The sequence below is a fragment of the Histoplasma capsulatum genome (genome assembly GCF_000150115.1).
Source record: "Histoplasma capsulatum G186AR genomic scaffold supercont2.1, whole genome shotgun sequence".
NCBI lineage: Eukaryota > Fungi > Ascomycota > Eurotiomycetes > Onygenales > Ajellomycetaceae > Histoplasma > Histoplasma capsulatum.
This window is the reverse complement of record NW_025544801.1, coordinates 579206-602249: the sequence shown is the minus strand read 5'-3', so window position 1 is coordinate 602249 and position 23044 is coordinate 579206. Positions and strand designations below refer to the sequence as shown.

Below are 23044 nucleotides of genomic sequence, written 5' to 3'. Positions count from 1 at the left end.
CGGCCAAACTCACAACAGTCAAGAGACGCATATGAATAAACCACAACGTAGAGACATCTGATAAAGCTAACTCACGAGGTTAATGAATAAAGGACTACAACGTAAACCGGCCCTTTGGTGGACTTAATAACAAAAAATAGGTCATCATGCTCGCTGTCCGGCAGATATCGCGCGTGAAGCTTTCTTTCCACATGGTTGGCTTGGTTGGAGCTCCAGCCGTGTCTGGTGATCTGTGCTAGCCGGACTAGGGTTGGTTGCAGCGGCAAGGTCACATGGCCAGGAGCAGATCCATGGATGGATATTGTTCCTTGGTCCATTTCAGTATCAAGTATCACTGAGAAAGACATTACGTTTCGCTTGCTGGTCTTATTAGATATAATTATTGCAAAGCAAATATTAGAAATTGTAAATCCTTTTTGTCTCTCCATCATTCTATGGGTTGGCTACAGATCTCGGTATTACAAGTTCATACATAAGATATGCCACTTCAATCTCTTCTTTGCTCGTGTAATGAGAGCAGCTCCTGCCCACGTACGGCCCCTCTGGTGGACAGAAGTTCGACTATACGCTGCTTCACATCACCAGATAACTGCAGGATTACAGATTCCAGTGGAGTGTAGCCTCCGATATCAAAGTAGTTCACATTGACGTCCTCTCTCCTCAATAATCTTTCCACGATATCAACATTTCCTTGCGAAATAGCCTCCGATAATGGATGGATCCTGAGGACATTACTAATGCCATTTGGATTTACACCTTCCGTCGCGAGAAGAAGCTCCACCATTGGTAGATCATTGTTACGGACAGCAGTCCACAGCGGTGGCCCTGTAATTTCCCCGTTGAGTTCGACTCGATTGGTCTCCAGTAATAATCTCGCAATTTCATAGTGCTGGTTGCCGACAGCAGCCCCTAGGGGTGTCCAGCCAGAGGTACATGCAACATCGACTTCGATATCGTCACGTTCAATCAACAACTTGACGACAGCTACATGCCCGAGTTCTGAAGCTATGGTGAGTGGAGTCCAATTGTGTTGGTCTCTCTGGTTGACATCGATCATGTCTTTTCCTAGCAACAACCTCGCAAGCTCCACATTTCCAAATGCAGCAGCTACCCATAAAGGTGATCGTCCATCCCTATCTGGGATGTTTGGGTTGACATTATCCACTGCAAGAAGGAGCCGGGCAATCGCCTCCTTTTCCATACACACAGCCAGAAGCAGCGGCGAAAACCCAAAAAAATCTTCCTGGCTGTTCGGGTCCACTGCGGAATTTGTAAGAAGAGATGACACAGCCTCCTTATCGCCATTAACCACGGCAAATGCCAACTGAGTTGTCCATTGGTAGAGCGGCTCCGATTCTGCTGAGAAGTTAGGAAGCACCAGCAGCTTCTTGACAATGCCTGAATAACCCATACGCAATGAGTGGAGCAGTATGTCGTCCGCTTCATGTCGGTGGAGATCAATTTCAAGCCTGTCCGTGCTCAGAAACGACAACATCGCGGAATACCGATTCATCTGGAATGCGAAGAGAACAAGAGAGGATCCATCCACCCCGGTGGCCGCGATACGATCATTTTCAAGGAGCAATTTCAATATAACCTCGCACTCGTTCTTGGTCGCATAATGCAACACTGACCAACCCCCACTGTCAGTGAAGTGTGGATTGACGCCAGGTTGATCAAGTAACAACTTCAGCACATCTGCATGATTGTTGTGAGCAGCAAACAAAAGTGGAGACATGGTCCTCCATGAAAGCCGACTGACGGCAATTTTGGGATCCGGGGCTGACCAGTCATTGACAACGCCGTTCAGGTCGACACTGTTCTGAGCAAGCAGCAGTTCGACGACCTTAACATGGCCGCGTTCACAGGCAATTATCAACGCCGTTTTATCATCAGTGCCCAACGCCCGCAACGAAGCGCCGGCGCTTAATGCTTTTCGTGCAATATCTTCATCTCCATATTCTGCAGCCCAGAGCAGAGCGGAGCTAGCGCCGTATCGATATAAGTCAGCATTGAGAAGAGAGAACAAGCGGCGGTTTGTTTTCAACAAAGAATTTAGATCAGCAAGTGGTAAGATTTTACCAAGGGCCAAAAATATTTCGTTAGGTAGGTGGAGATATTGCATCTTTGAACTATGCGGACAGTGGAAGCGAGGCTGTTGAACGCCGTGCTTGACCCTGTATATAATTGCCAAAAAGAAAAAAGCCAGCGCGTGACGCGAAGGTCAACATTCCAGTGTCCTGAGCCAGGGAGCATAAAGTGCAAACGGCGACTATTGCAATTTCGTATTGTCAGACCGGGATAACGTCCGAATATTGCCCCAAAAACTGAGTATCAAAAGAATGTTGAATCAGCTATTCTAACTCTGATAATTGCATGATAAAACGACAGTATTTATAAGGAAGGGGATGCTCGATTATACGAGCGAGGCAGTGCTCAGGCTTCAAAATACTAGAGAGAGGTCTCAAAATACCAGATATCTTTCTCATGAGATATTATCTCCAACACATATATTACTGTTGATATATATACTCATATATGTAGCGCGTTTGTATGAACTTCAGTGTAATTGAATGATTTAGACATGATTGTTGTGATTAATGAATATTTGAAGATAAAGAATGAGGAGAATTCAAAATATTACCATTGTGGTCACTAATAGATATTGTGAGAGCGCCGGTTACTAGTATTTCAAGCAGCAGCTACGCGCTTAGCCAGGAACACAATGATTCTTCGCTTCAAGTTCGGGGCGCTTCAAGCGATTGGATTCTAGTGATCCAATCAATAATTAGAAGGATATGTAAGTTCTAGGATGGTTGTTTCTGTTGCCGCCGTTACCATTACTCACCACTTATACTCCATACGAATACTAGTATTTTTGACGCGCTTGCCATGTCAACCTCCCAGAATTAACAACCACAGCGCTGAGAGAGATGTCATCTGCAAACGCCTTGGACCGCCTGGATCAATACAGCATAATAGCTGGCCCCCAGATGCCACAGAAATGTGGCCTTCCATTCTTTTATCGTCTCAAGCCAGTCTGCGACGCACTTTCTTGAGTCGCCCACAGCTCCAGTTTTCATCTTTCATGTTACAACCCTGCCCCATGAAATACTTGTACACAACCTTTTCTCCCCTCATATTTGCAGACACTGGCTTTGAGATTGTTGACACCTTTGAGAAACTCGAAGAGGAGACCATTCCAGTCTACAATCCAGAGAACTATTACCCAGCCCACATCGGCCAGGTACTGTTGGACAAATACCAGATTGTTGGGAAACTAGGCTATGGAGTGACCTCAACTGTGTGGCTCGGCCGTGATCTTCAGTACGTCGTTTCCCTTGCAATTTTGACCAAATCTATGGATGCAATTGGGATTGATCTAAGCTTCCTTTGGCGCCCATCACTAGAGAATCCCGATATGTGTCCTTGAAGATATGCACTGCTTCCTCGAGGCGAAATAATGAAATCGATATCTACAAACGGCTAGATTCCGTTGCTTCAAAAACAGATCATGTTGGACAAACTCTCTATCGACAATTATATGATTCCTTTGAGATTATTGCACCTCATGGTACCTCCCACACATGCCTTGTCCATCAGCCACTAGGGTTGAGTATGAGCCAAGTTGTCGATCTCCACCGTTCCAGACTTCTATCAACAGATGTTCTCAAACCTGTACTACGCCAACTACTAATTGGCCTTGACTTTTTGCATGTAGCAGATGTTGTTCATACTGGTATGGCATTAGTTGGTTTCTGACACCATTGGCTCGTTGTATAGTTATGCTAATAGAGAAGACATGATTAGACATTCAACCCAAAAATTTGCTTCTTGAGATCAAAGATGATGCTGTGTTTAGACTTTTTGAAGAAGCTGAATTGAATGAGCCAGCACCAAGGAAGATTCTGAATGATCGTATCATCTATATGACCCGGCGCATTCCTGGACTTAAAACACTCCCCATCTTGACTGATTTCGGGGAGGCCCGGCTCATGAGTAAGCCTCAGCCAAACAAGCTTATCATGCCTCATCATTACAGAGCACCAGAGGTGATTCTTCAGATGGAGTGGAACAACAAAGTTGATATTTGGAGTATCGCAGCACTCGTGAGTGGATACCTATTGGCTTGATTGACCCAACTCGCTAATGGTAGGGAAATTCCCTAGTCTTGGAACTTCGTATCATCCCGCTATCTTTTCCCCGCGCGGATTTCAGAAGATTGGGATATTTATGAACCCGAACGTATTGCAGAGATGGTTGCCATTATGGGACCCCCACCAAAAGAATTTCTCAAAAGAAGTGATGTGTGCAACATATTCTGGGATGAAGATGGTATGTTATCTTCATTCAAGTCAAAAGCAAACTTGTGACACGCCTTTTCCCCCTCAAATCTTTTATACCCATATTGACTGATAAACTTGTATTTCATGATTTTCTGTCTAGGGAGGTGGAAGGACACTTGCCCCATCCCAAACATATCACTTGGTAGTCTCGCCAAAGATATAAAAGGTGATGACAAGGATGGCTTTCTAACCTTCTTGCGGAAAATCCTGCGTTGGCTACCTGAGGAGCGGCCAACAGCTGGAGAGCTTGTGTATGATGAATGGCTTATGAAGGGCTTGGGTGAGAAGAATGGGTGAAGTAGTGAACTTTTATCTGCTGTTGTTGGTGGCTTGAATTTGATGAGGCTATGGTGGTTGATGATGACTCATTTGATACGGGAGGGTGAGAAATACCAGGTTGTGCAATTGAGGTAGGCAGGCCTGTTCAATTGAAGTTGTTGGGAAATTGAGGTAGATTGACTTGTTCACATTGAAGCAGTCATTGGACGTATACGAACCTTTTGGCTTCTTTGCTGAACTTGTCTGATGCCAGAACCTACGCCTGATACAACACTGCACTCCAACCATTTCAAGGCCATACACATGCTCCATGCTCAATCTTCTAAAGTTCCCAATTTCACATTGTTGCGTCTGTAGCTAATTAATGATATTGTCTGTGGTATACCTCCTCCATCCACCTGATTCTACTTGTCACATTTGTTTTATCAGCTGAAATGCGATGACCAGAGGAGGCGGTTGATATTGGAATGCATTATCTCATTCGCAGTCGAAAACTTACAGGGCACCTATGCTAATGAAGCCCAAGCTTAAGTCGCCCCTGCGGAATGAATTCCCAAGACTCTCAAATGAATGAAACTCATTTGTTCGCCGAAAAAAATGTCCTGCATCCCTTGATGTATTGATGTGAGAAAAGTCAGGTGTCAATGTGAAAACAATCGACATTTGAATTCTCCAACATTGAGCCAGGACACAGTTACCATTTTTGGTAGTTATATTGCCCCCATAATGTCCATTAGTATGGAGTACTGATGAGCAATTGATGATTCATGAGTCCACTTGGTTCGGATTTTGAGCTTGGAGAACAAACCACCCCATGCTGTGATGATCCTAGTGTTGGCGCCTCGACTCTTAGAAAAAAGTGTTCTATCATGCGCAAAATTATATCCCACTTACTCCCGTTGGATGGATGGGCCGCCTGTGTGTGGTTTGGATGGGATGAGAGTGGCAGGTGTAAGGAAGGCACTGACCTTTGATAGCAACAAATGGATTCGAAGTTATGTACTCCGTAGGGGCTCTGAAAAGTGATGATTAAGATGCTCTGATTTTGTTTCTATACTAAGATTATCAGAATGTTAGTTGTACAGTATCTTTCAATGGAAAAGCATACTAGCAACTACCGGATGCCATGTATTTATATTTTTATGTAATCAACCACTGTGCAACCACCACTTCTACGAGAGTCGTATGAATTTCAAATTCGAACGAAAAGGCTTGATTGGTATCTTTGAAGATGACATCCACAATATTTTAACGGCATTTCCTGTAATGACGAGGCACCCGGCTGGGCATACGGTGTTGACCATCTAGGTCAAAAGGACTACCATAGTATGACAGCTGCCGGGAAGCCATCGCGCCCAACACTGAAACTTATACGCAGCACCTGATAGAGCTACATTACTTTTGCAACATCAATATAATGGCTATAACTCACAATATATCATTGAATATAATGACGTAGTGTGTATTATGATCAGCAACACATGATGAGCTTGGAACAGTGAGATCACTGCGTAAATCAACCCTATATTTTTCTGGTAACTATGGGAGTTTGCCGGTCGGGAATCTGACTAATAAATTACATAACATTTAATCCGTCAACGTCGCGTCGCGATCAGTACACAGAATCTTAAAGTTGAAACCCACAAGTAACTCCAATTTCTGCAATCGACGCGATTGTTAATCTGAAATTTCCCCCAGATTACTTAGGACTATCTCAATTTTCCGTGTCGTACGCCTTAATTCGAACCGGAATCTCCGCTCGCCTGTCGTTGTTGCTAGGTATGACCTGACCGCGACCATGGGGAAATTAATCCGCCTGGAACTGTTCAGTATGTTCTGTCCTCATCTACTATCATTACGATATATTATATTGTAATTGCTAATGTACGATGGCGTAATAGATTTCAAATCGTACAAAGGGCATCATACGCTTCTTTTCGGCGATGCCTACTTCGCATCGATTATTGGGCCAAATGGCTCGGGAAAATCGAATTCGTCGGTGTCACCATTTCCTAATGCTTATTGTTTGATATTGACGAATAGATAGGATGGATGCAATTTCATTTGTTCTGGGAATCAAGTCATCCCACCTTCGCTCAACGCATTTACGCGACTTGGTTTACCGTGGGCGCGTGCTTCGTACATCGACCATCAATGATGATGGCTCCGCTTCGAATAATATCCAGAATGGGGTAAACGGCGATGGCGACGTAGAATCAACTCAGGAGCCTGCTGAACGTAATGACCCGAGGGTCGCATGGGTAATGGCCGTGTATGAAGATGACGCAGGGGAGGAACAGCAGTGGAAACGATCAATTACAAGCCAAGGAGTTAGCGAATATCGAATCAACAATCGCATTGTAACCGCACAACAATACAACCAGTCTCTCGAGGATGAAAATATTCTGATCAAGGCTCGCAACTTCCTGGTCTTCCAAGGAGATGTGGAATCGATTGCTTCTCAATCACCAAGGGACCTGACTCGCCTGATAGAGCAAATCTCCGGAAGTCTCGAATATAAGGCAGAATACGAAAGGCTCAAAGCGGAACAAGAAGAAACAGCGGAAATCCAAAACGCTCAGTTGAACCGCCGCAGGGGAATCAACTCTGAAATCAAACAGTATCAGGAACAAAAGAGAGAGGCAGAAAATTACGCAAGGAAGGCGGACGAACGCGATCAGGCTATCATTACTCACATACTTTGGAAACTTTTCCACTTCCAGCGCCTAATCAAAGAGTCAAGCGCGGAGATACAGAAGCACCAAGACGAGCTGAAGGAATTCCGCCGTGGTGTAGAAAAATACGGAAAAAATCTCGAGGAGGCGAAAAAGGAACATGCTCGAGTCGGTAGAGACGTAGCAAAAGTGGAAAAGAGCATCAAATTGAAGGAAAAAGATATCGAAGATACGACAAATTCATTAGTACCTGTCGACGAAAAAATTGAAATCTCAAAACAGAAAGTGGAGAGATACGCAACTCGAATTTCTGAAATTGAGAAGGAAAGTAACGCCCAATTGAAAACCGTCAGACAGCTTGAAAAAGACCTTAAAGTTGTCGAAAAAGCTCAATCGCAATGGGAGGATGACTGGATGAAAACCGCAAACAAGAGAGGAATTCAGCTCAGCAACTCTGACCTTCAAGAATATAACAAGCTCAGAGAGGACGTAAATAAGCGCTCCTCTGCTGCCCAAATAAAACTCGCCAATTTAAAACGCCAGAGGAAAGCAGATGCTGAAACAGTTAACAGTTTGAAGAGCAATTTCGAAAGTACAGAGTGGCAGGTCAAAAATCTCCAGTCCGATGTCAACAATATGTTGGAGCGCAAATCTAGTATGGAAGATGCTATTGATGCCACATCTAAGGAAATTAGCCAGAAGAAAAAGGAGCTCAATAGCCTTACTTCTGAACGACTTCGTGTTGCACAGATGCGGACCGAACTCGAGGAGAAACTTCAGGTCACTTTAAAGAAGCTGCTCGAAGCAGACGATGGCCGCAAGCAAAGCGAGAAGGAGTTGCGTACCAAAGAACTGATATCAACTTTGAAGCGTATATTTCCTGGAGTGAAGGGTCGGATCAGTGAGCTTTGCAAACCCAAACAGAAAAAATACCAAGACGCTGTCAGCACGATCCTGGGCCGGCATTTTGACTCTATCGTAGTGGACAACGAGAAGACGGCGAAGGAGTGTATCCAGCATCTCCGGGACCAAAGGGCGGGCCAAGCAACCTTCATCCCACTTGAAACAATCCAGGTGAAAGCTTTCAATTCGAACCTGAAAGGCATGCATCGGGGAATGCGACCAGCCATCGAAACCGTCGACTATGACAATTCCGTCTCACGAGCCATTACATATGCCTGCGGCAACGCGATTGTTTGTGATGATTTGGCCACTGCGAAGTATCTTTGCTATGAGAAAGGTGTCGATGCTAAGGCGGTTACGCTTGATGGGACGGTCATCCACAAGGGTGGTCTCATGACTGGTGGACGAGGCCCTGGCCATCAGCAAGCTAAACGATGGGAAGATACTGATATCACCAACTTGCATAAGCTGAAAGATAAGCTCATTGCAGACCTGGGCAGCCTTCCTAAGGCTCATCGCAAAGGTGCAGAGGAGGAGAATCTCCAAGGCCAGTTGGCAGGACTAGAACAACGTCTGGCATATTCTCGAGATGAACTAAAGGCTTTGAACAGAAATATTGAGAGCCGATCCGGTGAGGTCCAGTTTTCTAAAAGCCAAATGACGAGCATCCAGCCTAAATATTTCGAGAAGAAGCGTGCTCTCGAAGCCCTAGACGAATCTATTAAAGATGCCCAAAGCTCAGTTAGCGGGGTTGAAGATGAAGTCTACCAAGCTTTCTGTCGTCGTCTAGGTTACAGCAATATCAGAGAATATGAAGCCCAACAAGGGTCGCTGCAACAAGAAGCAGCAGAGAAGAAGCTCGAGTTTACTACCCAAAAGAGCAAAATCGAGAACCAACTCAGTTTTGAGAGGCAGCGATTGCAAGCGACCGACGACCGTATTGAAGGACTCCGTTCGCAGGCAGAGCGAGATCGTGCTCTCATCACTGAACTTGAGGCTGAGCGTAACGCTATCAAGGATCGGCTTGATACGCTGAACGCTGAACTGGAGTTACTAGGCGAGGACCTCGCGGAACAAAAGGAGGCCTACTCACAGTCTGCAGAACACCTGGCTACTCAGCGACAACAAGTTCAGAAACGTTCCAGGAATATCGAGACTACGCTCAAGGCCATCAGTTCACTGGATGGCGAGAGACAGCGTTATGCTTCGGATAAGTACGCGCTTTTGCGCCGCTGCAAACTGGAAGATATCGATATCCCTCTCGTAAAAGGCTCCGTGCCGCTCTCTGCCCTCCCTATCGATGACCTAGTCCAAAATGATGAGGATGCGATGGATGTAGACGAGGATCCTAACTTGGGTAACTTCCAAGCTTCGGCTATACACGATTATGGCATCGAAGTTGAATTCGAAAGCTTGGGCGATTCGCTGAAGGAGGTATGTGCTAACTACTCCCATCTTTAATATTATGCTTGTTGAACCTAATCATTATCTACAGGATTCGGATGACAAGGTGGAAGAGGAGCTTCAGGACCGGATCAAATCCCTCAACAGCGAACTAGACAAAATGGCACCGAACATGCGGGCCATGGAACGACTAGAAGGCGTCGAGAACAAGCTTCGGAGCACCGAGAAGGACTTTGAAGATGCGAGGAAACGTGCCAGAAAGGCCAAGGAGGACTTCGAGGCCGTGATGCGGAAACGCTCAGAGCTTTTCAACAAAGCATTCACGCATATTTCAGAGCAGATCGAGCCCATATATCGCGACCTAACCAAAACAGCTAGTTACCCCATGGGTGGAAAAGCGTGAGTAAAAATCCAACAGAGTGATTTTGATTATCCTCTCGTGAAGACATTTTATCTAACTCCTCTCGATAGCTATCTCGACATTGAGGACTCCGAGGAACCCTATCTCGATGGTATCAAATACCACGCGATGCCGCCACTCAAACGGTTCAGAGACATGGAACATCTCTCTGGTGGGGAAAAAACCATGGCAGCTCTTGCTCTTCTTTTTGCTGTACACTCCTACCAACCGTCACCCTTTTTCGTGCTCGACGAAGTTGATGCTGCTCTCGACAATACCAATGTAGCACGGATCGCCAACTACATCCGCGACCATGCTGCCCCTGGTATGCAGTTTATCGTCATCAGCTTGAAGACAGGCCTCTTTCAGAACAGCGAAGCTTTGGTGGGCATTTACAGGGATCAGACCGCCAACAGTAGCAAGTGTTTGACTCTCGACGTATGTCCTTTTCATCAACGCATTTGTCCCATCCCTTTTTTTATCCATCCCTCTCTGTTTGTGCTCATAAACTAACCTCTTGGTTAAACCCACTCTAGCTTCGGAAATATCGGTGATATCATTCGTGTTTTTTATTTAGCAGGACCTGTTCTGTGGTTTCGTTTCATCCGCTTGCTGTGTCTGCAATCCGTTGAAACGAGCGTCATTTTTCCAACCACGAGGTAGCCAACCTAGCCTCTATTCAAATAACCAGACATCCAAGACATTTCATGAAACTGTTTTAAACATTCGGACATGTATGAACTATTATTCCGTTCCTATAATCTGCAGGGTGGTAGCATTACAGGTCTTGTGGGTCCATATCCGTCTCGCAACAGCCTAGCAATGTTTCTGCCGTAGCTATCTAAATTCAAATATGTCAGTTCCTTTCTTCAAACTCTTCTTCAATTCCATAGTATCATCTATCCCCTTTCCTTCTTCCGCGAATATCGTCTCCCTCCTCCTTTCTCTCCATCAGCTCTTGAACCAGCCCAACCTATCGCTCCAGTCCCATTCGTAAAACCATCCCAAACCCCTCATTACCCTTTACCTAAGTGTGAAGAAGAATACTATCATCTGCCATTCCGCTTAGCTCTCTATGGCGGGCGCTACCGTAATATTTTTCAGGGCACCACGAGTTGGCAACACCTCTTAGCCATGGACCGCCGAGCAACGCAAGAACACGTAATTCCACTCACAGAGTAGATTGAAAATAGATAGCTAATGATAGCGAACGATACAGGGAGGATAGTGGATAGGTTTGTTCACTAAAAATCGCTGTCATTGCGTCAGGCGGGTGTGGTGCAGTTTCTTGTTGGATTCGGGTCACGCATGGCCAGTGCATCCTTATGCTGTTCTTGTATCTCTACATTCAGAAAGTCCGGGGTTCTGTATCGCTTTTTTTTTTTTTTGTTTAGTTTTGTTTACAGAGGTTAATTATATTAGGAAGGGCGGTGCATATGATGTGTTTATTTCTTGTTGTTTATTTGTTGGCCTTGACCCCTTCCTATTCTAAATTCGTCATAACAATATTGAAAGCAGGGCTTTAGGGGTTCATTCATTGTTTCTATTCCAAATATGACAGTTTCTCGTACAGATACATGGAGGGAAAGCAGGACGTAATTCGAATGGACTCTTAAATGGAAATTAGAAGGGGTAATGGAAACAAGTAGTATAGCAAAATTGGAGGTATTGGATACATGATGGTGCTTTCGATGATATAGGCGCTAGTAAGGAGGTGAAATGGTAGATGACAGAACAAAGTAAAACAGATACTACATCGGAACATGACAGACATAAAGTAAAAAACCCACCCATGACAGAAAGAAGGGAAATGTATCCAAAGAAACATTTGGGGGAGTATTCAACAAGGGAGATCGTGTTCCAATTTAAGAGTATGCTGCTCGGTGACATCAACACATATATGAGGGTATATCCAAATTCATAAAAAAAGTGAATAAAGTGAAACATATAAATATCCAAAAATAATAAAAAGAATAAAACTCAGAAATCCAAAGACCAAAATTTTATCATGAGGGCATGCGATCACACTATAAACGGGGCCATTCAATAAGGATTTGGCGAAGGCCCATCGTTAAGGAGAGCGGAAATCGGATCCCACTCTGTAATTTCAGCTGGCTTCAGCAGGTTGAAAATCGCCTGCACACTAGTTAGCATATCGGCCAGATATAAAAGCCATCAATAACAGAGATATCAGCAAAGTACCTCCTGGAACGCCCGAAGAAAAAACCCAAGCTGTTGTCGAAGAATGCGGAATTCGTCGTGTGGTGGTGCACGCAGCAGTGGCCGTCCATCCTCCTTAAGATACAGCTTCTTGCGGAGCCGATGGATTTGCTCCAAGTTGAGCAAATCGAAATCTGGAATAGCATCGCCGGGGTAATAGACCCACGGCAGGAGGCGATAACGCCCATATCCGCAGTACTCTCCACATCGAGCAAGGACGAGTGCCGGTTCATCCCCAAACTCCACGGCTTCTTCCCATTCCTCATCGTGGTGGGGAGGTGGACGCATTTTGGGCAGTTGGCTGTCGAGCTGCCTGATTTTGGATTTCAAGTTTCCCCTTGAGAGAAAAGTGTCAGATGTTTTATGATATATATGAAAAGGAAATCTATCGGCGCCGACTTTGTTGCAGAGGGCTAACCTTACGGGTTGCAGAGCGATTGTATGCTTATTTTTCTGGATAAATGGGTTGGTTTTGGAGGGAATTTTTCGGAACACTCCACCAAGAGCCCACGCGAATTCGAAATAGGCTCACCAATAGTACCAGCAGACGAGGGACCTTGGTGCGGTGCGTCTGGGGAAGAGCCAGGCAAGAGCACAGCACTGCCAAGGTACTGGATCTTCTCGTCAGCTGAAGCAGGAGCTTTCTGCACTTTTCCGGACATGCTACCTAGGGGAAAGCTGAGAATGAATGATGCGCAAATAATAACCTATGGGGTAAATACCTTGAGTTATTTGTGCTGTGGTTTGCGCTTTTTTTGTAAGTACAAATAAAAAAGGATAATTTTATGTCTTTTGGGAAGTAGGTCTTTCGATTGGGCTTTCGCAAATATAATAGGGGAAGCAGAATCAAGACAGAAGGGACCTTGTTTGCGGTAAGAAAGAAGAATGAGGGAGAAGGAGAAGAGTAGAAAGAGCAAGGGTAATGGGGAAGCACCATTATATACGCTCTGCTAAACCTTGGTATGAAGATTAGACTACCGAGATGCTTGAGGATCACTTTCCCTACATGGATAGAGCAGACAGCTCACACAAATCACTCGGGTAGTGATGGGCCACTAGATAACGCGATGGAAGCTAGAGGGGAAACCTAGCTAGGAAGTACATTCAATGAAAGACATTTAACCACGGGTGGCAAGGAGGAGTATCAAAGATATGGCGAACCCAGAAGCCAATAGGGTCGTTAGAGGATTGACAAGGAATCAGAGTGTCCTCCCCGTAGCATTCCCAGTTAAAGCGACGTATATTTTCGTGGGTCTCTTCGCCTCCGAGGCATTGAATCGCAGGGACAAACATGATAGATATTGAGCGTGAATTCCGATTCTATCGTTTGGCGTCTGGAACAAAAAGGGGTGGGAGATTCACCAGGGGATCTCAGGAGAGAAAAATGACGTCAAAACGGTCGCCGTGTTTACCATGGCCGATAGAAGCTTCGGGGAAACATAGAATTCGCAGGGTCCCAGGGCAATGATGGCCCGAACCAGGAAAGAAGAGTGTGCCCGAAGCTTAAGAGAAGGGACTCCAAAATGTCGTCATTATTTCCTGTCGGTTGGGGGCGTGAAGATGTATGCATGTGGATGTCCAGAGCAGCTTCCTTTGCAAGCTCGCAGGGCAAGGCATTTGCAACAAAACAATCCGTCAAGAGATAGACAAAGCCTTCCCCATACTAGCAATAGAGGACAGCGACAAGCGTTTGAGAAGATATTTAAGATATCGGCGCGGCTGTTGGGTATGGCGAACGCCCTCGCTTCGCTAAGAAGGTGCCCCTTTTCCCCCTGACCGTTATATGATCACGTGATAACGATAAGTCCAAGAATAGTAGAGCATGGAAGACAAGCTGCTGAAAATGGCAAAGAGACGAAGATTACAGTCGAAAATAGTAGAAATAAAACGACATGCACAAATCAAGCTTCCACAATTGTCTCATTGTCGATTGTCTATCTGAAAATGGGCCTGTTAGGAAGTAGACATGGACATATCCTAGTACACCCAAGCCACACATGGCAAACTCTAAAATTATAGAATGGAAGATGGTAATGGAGAATTAGTAAAAGGAACGTCGCCGTCCAAAAGGTGACTGTTCTTCGACATATTCCCGCGAATGCCCTTTGGCGAAGCGGAGAAAGAAGGACGGCGGCTTAATGATGTGTTAAGCTCAAAAACGAAGTTTATGATAAGGCATTTTACTACGCAAATGCGTGGCATATCACCTTTTATTCATCCTGGCTTGGGTGTTTGGAAATCCTTGCAATTTCCTGCACAACTCAACGTAAAGAGGCCTGATGGCTTCAAGGTAGCAAGGTCCTAGTCATCGGATGTGCAACCAAATTACACACCAGGAGCATCGAACCATCTCGCTGCAGGGTGCTGCACATAACCCACTTGACCTCGTCAAAAGTGAGGCTATGGATTATTACTTCATTCTGTTCTTTTCCGAGAACTTTGTTCCGAACCAGTCTGTCTTCCAAAGGCATTGCCTTAAAAGCGATTCCATGGGGAAGCGAAGAACGAGAGGGTGAACAGCCACTAGACGAAGAGGACGAACACATCATTGATACCTCGCAGGATAGCCAGCCGTCCGTCTGTAATATTGCCCTTAAGGATTGAAGTGGAGGGACGCAAAATTGTTTCGAGAGGAAGGCCCAGGTTTGTTTAAACGGTTTGTCCTACCACGGTGTTGATCACCGTTTCATTTACCAATATTCTGTGTGTGGGAACAGCCGGGCATGGAAAAAAGGATACCTGGAAGGAGATGAAATGAGTCGAGACGTGCATACTAAGGAAACCATCTGTAAACAAATCAGAAACTCGCTATTTATTATCGCTGAGCACGAGACAGAGTTAGTTCGCGCTTGTAGATACCAGTTAAAGACTTACTTGGGGCGACATTGTTCATTGACTTGCCGGTTGCAGTAGGTGAGGTCTCCAACACCAATAACTAACTTACAGAGTAGTTGCCAAACCCGGCTCTCCTTCACGTCTTACATCCGAGAAGGCAGGGAGTGGTTGAGAAGTATTTCCGGCATAAGCTTAGTAGTGTTCCAACACAAGTTGAAATGGAAGCAGGGACAGTAAAAAAGAAAAACAAACTGGCCAGAGGCTTCATTATAACAAAAAGTACATAAGTGACGGAACGAACACGGGCTGCAACGGGCAAGAAAATCGCGGGTAATACGGAAGAAAAACCAGCAATGACGTTCCGTTTTCAACAGGTGGAAGTTGGAAACCACACAGGGTCTGTAGTCTCCATGTCACCGAGATGCCTCAGCGATGCACCTTTCAAAAGCGAGAAATTCATCTCCAAAATAGCCCGTCATGTCCAGGCGAAAGGTACCAGACATGCCCTTGACTTCAACGTAAACGAATCCTTCTTGCGTGAATGCGCGTCGCATGTTTATAAGAGTTTTCCAGGTAAAGTAACTTATTTTCTTCAAGGGCTCTTTGAAGAACGATAACCGCGGCCCAATGGCGCGTTCATGGAAAGCTTCACGTATTCGCCTCATATCGTGGGTTTGTAGCTGTTGCTTCGAGACAAATATGGGGCTAGATAGCTTCACTTGTGATGGGCTAGTGACTATCTCGCGGGGTTTCAGAAACCCAATTGCCCGCCGTATCTTTATTCGAATTTCCGGTATACTCCCATGGGTAGGAGAAGCAGTTATGCCAGTTATTAAACTTGTTCCACGGCGAACGAATACAGCGCCCATAGCACCCATCAAAATGCATATACCGCCCAGAGCATAGGTCGTGAAGTGGCTTACACTCAGAAGAGGATCGGACGTAGTCGTGTAAAAGTTCCAGCCAGCATACAGAAAGCAAAATATAGCTGTAGTTCGGGTGGTCACAACATATGAACCGAGGGAAGTCCCTTCATAAAGCTTCGTAGCTTCTTTGTTTTTCGAAATGGCCTGATTGAATTTGAGGTAAAGATCTTCTAATGGCTTTCTTGGGCGCTGTGGTTGTGAGAGAACCAGAGCACCCTTAAGCGGACGCAGTGGAGGCTTTCGCGATAGATAACGCCTGAATGACCTCGAAGTGAAGGAGTGGCAGTTTGGCGGACAGGAAGAATTCAAAGAATGGCAGCCAGTGGAAGGGAATCGCGGGAAACAGTGGCGGGGCAATAAATTTCGAAACATCATGGCGGAAACGTACCTGCATATAGAGTGGAAACATGGTCAGCTGCTGGACTTTGGGATTTGCGATTTGTAATGGGTGAGGATTACAATCCCCCAAAACATCGTGGAGGAAAGTTAAATCTAAGACGAGACGAAGGAGCTCCTATTTTTGAACTTACAGTCAAGGAATGTATTAATTGAAACCGTGATGCCTGTCACTTTCGTACCGCAAAATGCACGATGAAAAACGATTGATGTTGGAGCTCTTTACGGAACATCTATTATCCGATCGGGGCGTGCTATCATCGGCACCAAGCCAAAAGCAGTAAGGCGCCTCAACCTCACCACAGTTGGGGAGAAATCAGGGCAAACACTTCAAAGCTTCATTGTTCTTCGACTCTTTGCGGATAGGCTCCGTATATTCATGTTGCGACTGAGAGAACCGTTCCGACCTAATTACACTTTTTGGCGTATCAGGCGTCAGGTGCAGGTTGCAAAGACCACCTCAGACCCAAACCATTGAACATCGTGCCAACAGCTGGAGCTATCGTCATTGAGGGGACTTTGACATTCGGGTGCCATGGCTCTGGTTCCTCGAATGCCATGTCGGATTTCACGATGCCGTCTCAATCCCTACAAATCTACTAGATGTGAGCTTCCTCGTTCAAAAGGATACATTCCCAGCTCAACAGGAAAATGCATTTAACTCCTTCAAACACAATATGGCTGATGTATATCACTTCCCTCCACAGATCTCCAGACCTCCTCCGGAACTCAATTCCATGATCTCCCATATCCCTTGTTCCCCTCTGTCTCCCAGCTACTCCATGAAAAAGGCATATCCGGCGCCGATGTCTCCAAAATACCTGCTTCCGGACCGAAAGGCAGGCTCCTAAAAGGCGATATACTCGCTTTCACTGGCGCGATACCTCGAGACTATTCCTCTAATCTCTCAGCCCAAATTTCTCAGCTGGCGCATTTAGACTTGAGCAATATTAAAGTCAAGCAAACTCCCACAGAGCCTCAAGCTAAATCCGCGGCCGCAGCCGTAGCCGTAGCCGTAGCCGCACTACCACCTTCATCCACACCAGCCCAAGTATCGCTTCCAATATCCCTCTCCTCCGTCCTTAGTTTGCAGGAACGCCTCCAAAAGACCCTGGGCATTACAATTCCCCTATCTACTTTCCTCGCACGCGCTACAGACGTGGCCAACGAGGCCCTCCCAACGTCCAAGTCTACATCCCACACACAGTCCTCCGATGCCCTATTCGATGAAATACTCGGCATATCCCCAACCAAGATCACAGCCATGAACCCATGCACTTCCCGCGGGAACTATGTCCCTGAGGTAATTGCGCCGGAAGAATATATGGATCCCACGTTACCTGCTTCTCCGCGCGGAGTTCATCAGGAGCCAGATATCATCGACATCTTATCCGGGAAATCCCCGCAATCGACATCAACATCAACATCCTCCACCCGCAGTGGAGAATCAGAATCCACATCTTTCGACTCCACAGATCTCGACCTAGCCACGAACATCTTCAGCATTCAAGTCCCCCCAGCCGATCGACTACGCGGCGAGACTTTCCTAGAACGCCTGCGCGACGTGTTGGAAGACGAGCCGGAGAGTTTGGTGTTTTAACAAAATTGATTTAATGTTATTTAACATAAGATGTCGGCGAGTCTTACAAACAAATCATTACCTGTCTGATATATATATATATATGTATGTATATGTATATCTTTCCATCTTTTCTCGTTTTTGTACCATCAGGTCCTATTTTGTCTTCTGAGCCTACCAAGCTCTGACTTGCTTATAAATGTATAATTGTTTTCTTCATTGCCACACACGGGTTTCCTGCTCGACCTAGTACTTTGGATTTCGCGCTTGATTCCACAAGCTTCCCATTCCCATCTATTAATTGACGCTTGTGCCGTTCTTATCTGAAAATAAATATCCATTAGGAAGGGCTGGAATATTAGCTACTGCCCGTCCTGCTCTGTATTTTAGAACAAAAATTGACAAAAATACAAGAACACACAAACACAAATGCCAAGCAACCTCTTTCAACAAGTCAACGTTAAAATTCAGTTATAAATAAATACTAATAGTATATAACTCGTCATCACATTCCCTCCGCTTTCCTTCCTTTAGCCCTCCATATGCCATCCCTATTGCACGTTCTCCGTTTCCTGAAGCCGTATTCTAATGATTGCCCCGCAAAGCAAAGCCCCCAAACAACAAACAAGATCGCCCTCACGGGCAGAGCAAGCGTAAACATCAGAGTGGTGGAGAGTAAGAGGAAATAAAAAAGAAAGTCAAAACGCCAACAAACGCCATTATTTGTCCACCCCGAAACACCTCCCAAATTCCGCCATCATCGCCAACGCTGAAACAAACGCAGGCATGACATGAAAAGATCTCCAGTAGCGGGCCGCTTCGAAAAATTGCCCGAAATGCTCCAAGGAAAAGAAAAAAGAAGAAAAGGGGGCAAAATAGGTCGAAAGAATGAAAAAGCATAACAAAGATTCGAAGATTCTGTTTCAAAACAGTAAACAAAGAAGCAAGCAAATCGAAAAGGAAACAAAATTAAATGGGCTATATTCGTTTCGATCGAGAATGGAAAATGGAAGAAAAATTTACAGGAAGTATGGAACACAGAATGCGAGAAGTTTGAGTCTGTTCTGGTTAATCGGAGGGACCGGAGGAGGTATTAATGATCAAAAAACAGGTAGGGCCCCAAAAAAACTTCCGCAAACTATCGTATAGTCGCGTAGGAGTGGTATTTGCTTTCCCTTCCATCATCCTTAAACCCTTTCCTATTAAATATCTTCCAGAACCGCAACGTCTCATCCCCAGCACCTGTAACGACAGTTTGTCCATCGGGACTCATGGCCAGGTACAAAACACGGAAGGTATGGCCTGTCAGAGACACGACCTGCTCCATGCGGGGGTATTTCCAAACAACGATCTGGTTCTGGCTGTACCCATGTGTGCTGATAATTTCATCGGAATTTTTCGACCAGGCGAGGTTGCACACTTGGCTTCCCGTGTCGACCTCCTTGATTTGATGGCCTGTGAGTGTGTTCCAGAATTTTATTGTTCGATCTGCGGTACCACCACCGGATGCTAGGAGGGAATGTTGATGTGGAGACCATGCGATAGCTTTGACTGCGGCTACATGGTCTGAAAAGCGGAAAAGGGGTGTTTCATTCAGTTTATCCCAGACGATGAGTTTATTGTCGTTCCCGCCAGATGCTAGTTGTCCATCCTCAGTATTCCATTTGAGGCCACAGATCTCTTGTTTGTGTCCTGTAAGCCGCCGTAGGTATTGATCTGGAGATCGCACATCACGGTGGAAGATGGTTCGATCCCTGGACCCGGATGTGAGGATGTGGTCGTTCCAAGCAAGAGCGCCAACTCGAAGCGTATGGCCCGTCATTGTTCGTAGTCGTCGACAATGTTCAGCATCCCAGATCTGTACTAATCCCTTTCCAGTTCCGATCGCAAGATGCGTCCCCTTGAGAGCTTTCGTCAGAATTTGGTACAATTTAGCAAGATAGGATAATGAAATCATTAATTTACCCTTTGAATCCAACTGACACTCGTTACGGTGTCATCTTGCAGCTGGCATAACTTGGTAACGTGGCCATTCATGGAATCCCACATATAAACCGCTGATGCCAATCCCACACCCAGTATATTACTACTACCCCAATCCACTAGATTAAGGTAAAAATCATCCGCTAGATCAGGCGCATCTAAAACTTTAAATGGAACTTTGTTCACATATCGCGGCTGTTTGCGCATGCTTTGCAGAATCCGCTGGCTATCGAATCGAATGGGGGACAAACTATAAAGTTCAGATCGGACATTGAGGTTTGGGCCATGCCCACTGCGAGGAGTTCGAGAAGGTGTAGGGTTTCCGGATATATGTCGAGGAGAGGCGTAAGAGAAAAGGTTCTTGCTGGGAGTAGAGGGAGTTATGCTTGCGGGAGGTAATGAAGAAGCGGCTTTGTATGAGGGTGGGGTGCGTGAGTTTGCAGTATCATGGATTTTTGTCGAATATCCAGCAATCGGATCTGGCGATAGAGAATGTAGATCAGGTTGCGGGACAGTGTCTCCAAAGACTTCGCTTCGAAGTACTCTGGAGTATGTGCGATTTGCTTCTTCAGCTAAAACGAGAGTACTTATTAGTATAATTCAGCCACCAATAGAGTATGCACAGCCGGACTTACTCTTTTGAAAATGTAGCTCTCCATGGGGAGCTCTCTTTTTCACTTTTGATGGGGTTGTCGGGCAGCCATCTTCATGGAGTAAGCTGTAGCTAGCTTGTAAATCCTGTCCTTCACGATTTGGAATGAACCTGGATAATGGAAACATATTAGCCGAGTCCCAAACGGGTAACGAAGAAATAAACATGCCACACGGTACGGAAGCTATTACACCGCCTATTCCATGTCTTTCCCGATGTGGGGCTATTCATTCACATCAAGAAAAGCGAATGACTTACCTATCTCCATAAACCCGTTGCCGTTTACGACTCGGGCTCGTACCTGGTGTTCTCTCCCGGGGGCGGCCGGCCTCTTCAAAATCCTTGAGCGCACGGGCAAGAGCATCTGGATTTAGAGACTCTGAGCCGGGTCTATGTCGAAGTTTTGTTGAGTCAAGGGAAGGATTGAAAATAGCGGCTCGAGGTTTTGTAGTAATGGGCGGGGTATGGGATTTGGAGCCCGGCGGAGAAGCAAGTTTGGCAATCGCGGAGGAATCATTCGTATCCCCTAGGTGTGTATTTATCGTACACCCTTCCTCTTCCCCGGTTTCCGCCATTGTTGACGGGTATCAAAGAGTGGTTTGATTGTCCGACTCTGCTCTGTATCCGCTTTGTAATCTGGGCCCGAGTACTTTGGTGGAATTGTAGTCTGAGGCCAAAGGAAACCGCTTATAAAGAGAAAATATGACAATATATGGGGCTGGCAATAGGGAAAATGGGCGATGTTGGCATGGGCGGCTTTCTTGTTCGTCCCGGTGTTTACCCGCTGGGCAACGAACTGCTGCAAAACAATCAATCCTAGCGACAAGGGAGGAGGACAGGGATAGGGGAAACCGGTGGAACAAGAACAGGAAAGGTATTTGTCGGTATCCGAAAATGAATTCTCACTCCTGAAAGCACCAACATCCGCGACAGACTGAGGAGAGACGGAGACACCGTGAGAATCGCAGTGGGATGGATTGAGTATCCAGCGAAGTCCAGCTCTGGAGGTTGATGTTTCCAGAAGGGGGAAGGAGGAGCCCTGGCCACCGCGACTTTTACGCGAAACACTACTCTGTTTCAGGACTAGCGGCTTGTCCAGCGATTGTGTCCAGTTGCAGCACCCTCGCGACGCAGTTCAGTTTTACAGTTATATTCCAAGTTGCTTTCTTAAAAGATGCCTATTACGAGGAAGAAAGTGTTCCTATATTGCCCTTCTTCGCTTGTGGTCATATCGCCCGTGGTTTGCTTCCCCATCTCTCCACAAACAAGCTGATTCTCACATGCAGGAAGTAACTCTTCGCCGTAAATGTCACCACCCCAGGTTGCATCCATGGATATCCTCCCATGCCTGTCTCGGCCCTCAGCTTAACCTGGGTTTGTTGAAGAACAGACGTCCAGTCTGGGCTAAATTCCCACACAGATCTGAAACGGTTCCTTATCTATCTACCTCTGTACTCTGGAAGATATGCACAAAGAACGAAGTAAAAGCACATGTATCTGATTCCAAGGGGTTTCACAATAGCCGTCCACCCGAAATTTGTCTGGAGGTACAGTACATAGGTATTTCGTGCCGTTAAGTTGATGAAGACGCAGCACTGCTTGTGGGAAGACACTTCCTTCTGGTAAGTTGCAAGTGATTGAGTCATGAAAGAGACATGCAACAGAGCATACTCCGTACACAATGCAGGATCTATCCAGAGACTGAACAATGAAGTTAGAGTTGTCAGACAAAGTTGTTTTACTTTCCTTGCCCTTTTGTCGAAAATATCTCTTTTTGCTTGAACTCAGCCTTGAACAAGGGAGATCGTGGAGGCGAAGCCTAATGAAAGCCATACTACGTACGATACGGTTTGAAAGGTCGACGGCATAATTAAATCTGGTGACTTGATTCAAAGTTGGCTTCGGGCTCCTTTCTCTTGACTTGAGTACATTCATGTTGGCCTTACCATTCAGGCATCGTGCGGGGAGGATTCACGGGTGGCTTGCTAGCGTGATGCTGATCCCAACCCCCAGTTTTCTCAAAACAAACAATCGCGAAAAGTCGCGACTATTTCTGGAAAAATCGCAACATCCCGAACACAGGACATGAGCCTCTTTTGACTGGCTAAGAGAGCGGGCGCCAAGTATTTATTGGACCACTACACCGTCTGTTATTCTTCCCGCCCCGCGCGGGGAAGATTATAAATAACAAACGGTTTGGAGGATGTGAGGTTAGCGGGGGATGATTGGATCTCAGATGAGGATTCCGCTTCATCCCCTCAACCATGCAAGTGGGGCATCCCTCCACCACGAGACATACCATACGAAGGCTTTAGCATTGAAGTAGTTAACTTGCTTTCTATCCATGGGGGAAGGCTTGAAATAAATTCAAGGGAGCAAACTCTCAGTCGCAAGCTGTATCAAACAAACACAACAACCAACAGCCTGTCCTCTGTCATCCTAAATG

At 45.8% G+C, this 23044-nt stretch overlaps 7 protein-coding genes across 7 annotated transcripts; 3 read left to right on the top strand and 4 right to left on the bottom strand.

Annotated features, from left to right (window-relative positions):
- Positions 1 to 487: 487 nt before the first annotated feature.
- HCBG_00160 (ankyrin repeat protein) lies at positions 488 to 2125 on the bottom strand (the record flags this gene model as incomplete). Its single annotated transcript, XM_045427210.1, has 1 exon — positions 488 to 2125. One exon carries the CDS (start codon positions 2123 to 2125, stop codon positions 488 to 490), a length of 1638 nt encoding a protein of 545 aa, XP_045291185.1.
- Positions 2126 to 3106: 981 nt separating this feature from the next.
- HCBG_00159 (protein kinase) lies at positions 3107 to 4643 on the top strand (the record flags this gene model as incomplete). The annotated part of the gene is made up of 5 exons (XM_045427209.1): positions 3107 to 3327; positions 3411 to 3739; positions 3811 to 4109; positions 4170 to 4335; positions 4447 to 4643. 5 exons carry the CDS (start codon positions 3107 to 3109, stop codon positions 4641 to 4643), a joined length of 1212 nt encoding a protein of 403 aa, XP_045291184.1.
- A 1780-nt stretch (positions 4644 to 6423) lies between these two features.
- Positions 6424 to 10913, top strand: HCBG_00158 (structural maintenance of chromosomes protein 1; the record flags this gene model as incomplete). The annotated part of the gene is given in 6 exon segments (XM_045427208.1): positions 6424 to 6454; positions 6527 to 6649; positions 6669 to 9637; positions 9699 to 10006; positions 10079 to 10445; positions 10544 to 10913. 6 exon segments carry the CDS (start codon positions 6424 to 6426, stop codon positions 10559 to 10561), a joined length of 3816 nt encoding a protein of 1271 aa, XP_045291183.1.
- A 1137-nt stretch (positions 10914 to 12050) lies between these two features.
- HCBG_00157 (uncharacterized protein) lies at positions 12051 to 12889 on the bottom strand (the record flags this gene model as incomplete). The annotated part of the gene is made up of 3 exons (XM_045427207.1): positions 12051 to 12143; positions 12210 to 12564; positions 12651 to 12889. 3 exons carry the CDS (start codon positions 12887 to 12889, stop codon positions 12051 to 12053), a joined length of 687 nt encoding a protein of 228 aa, XP_045291182.1.
- Positions 12890 to 15475: 2586 nt separating this feature from the next.
- Positions 15476 to 16363, bottom strand: HCBG_00156 (uncharacterized protein; the record flags this gene model as incomplete). The annotated part of the gene is made up of 1 exon (XM_045427206.1): positions 15476 to 16363. One exon carries the CDS (start codon positions 16361 to 16363, stop codon positions 15476 to 15478), a length of 888 nt encoding a protein of 295 aa, XP_045291181.1.
- A 519-nt stretch (positions 16364 to 16882) lies between these two features.
- Positions 16883 to 18051, top strand: HCBG_00155 (uncharacterized protein; the record flags this gene model as incomplete). The annotated part of the gene is made up of 2 exons (XM_045427205.1): positions 16883 to 16989; positions 17092 to 18051. 2 exons carry the CDS (start codon positions 16920 to 16922, stop codon positions 17982 to 17984), a joined length of 963 nt encoding a protein of 320 aa, XP_045291180.1.
- A 355-nt stretch (positions 18052 to 18406) lies between these two features.
- On the bottom strand, positions 18407 to 21173 carry HCBG_00154 (cell division cycle protein; the record flags this gene model as incomplete). The annotated part of the gene is made up of 4 exons (XM_045427204.1): positions 18407 to 19863; positions 19929 to 20518; positions 20582 to 20709; positions 20857 to 21173. 4 exons carry the CDS (start codon positions 21171 to 21173, stop codon positions 19102 to 19104), a joined length of 1797 nt encoding a protein of 598 aa, XP_045291179.1.
- Positions 21174 to 23044: the final 1871 nt, after the last annotated feature.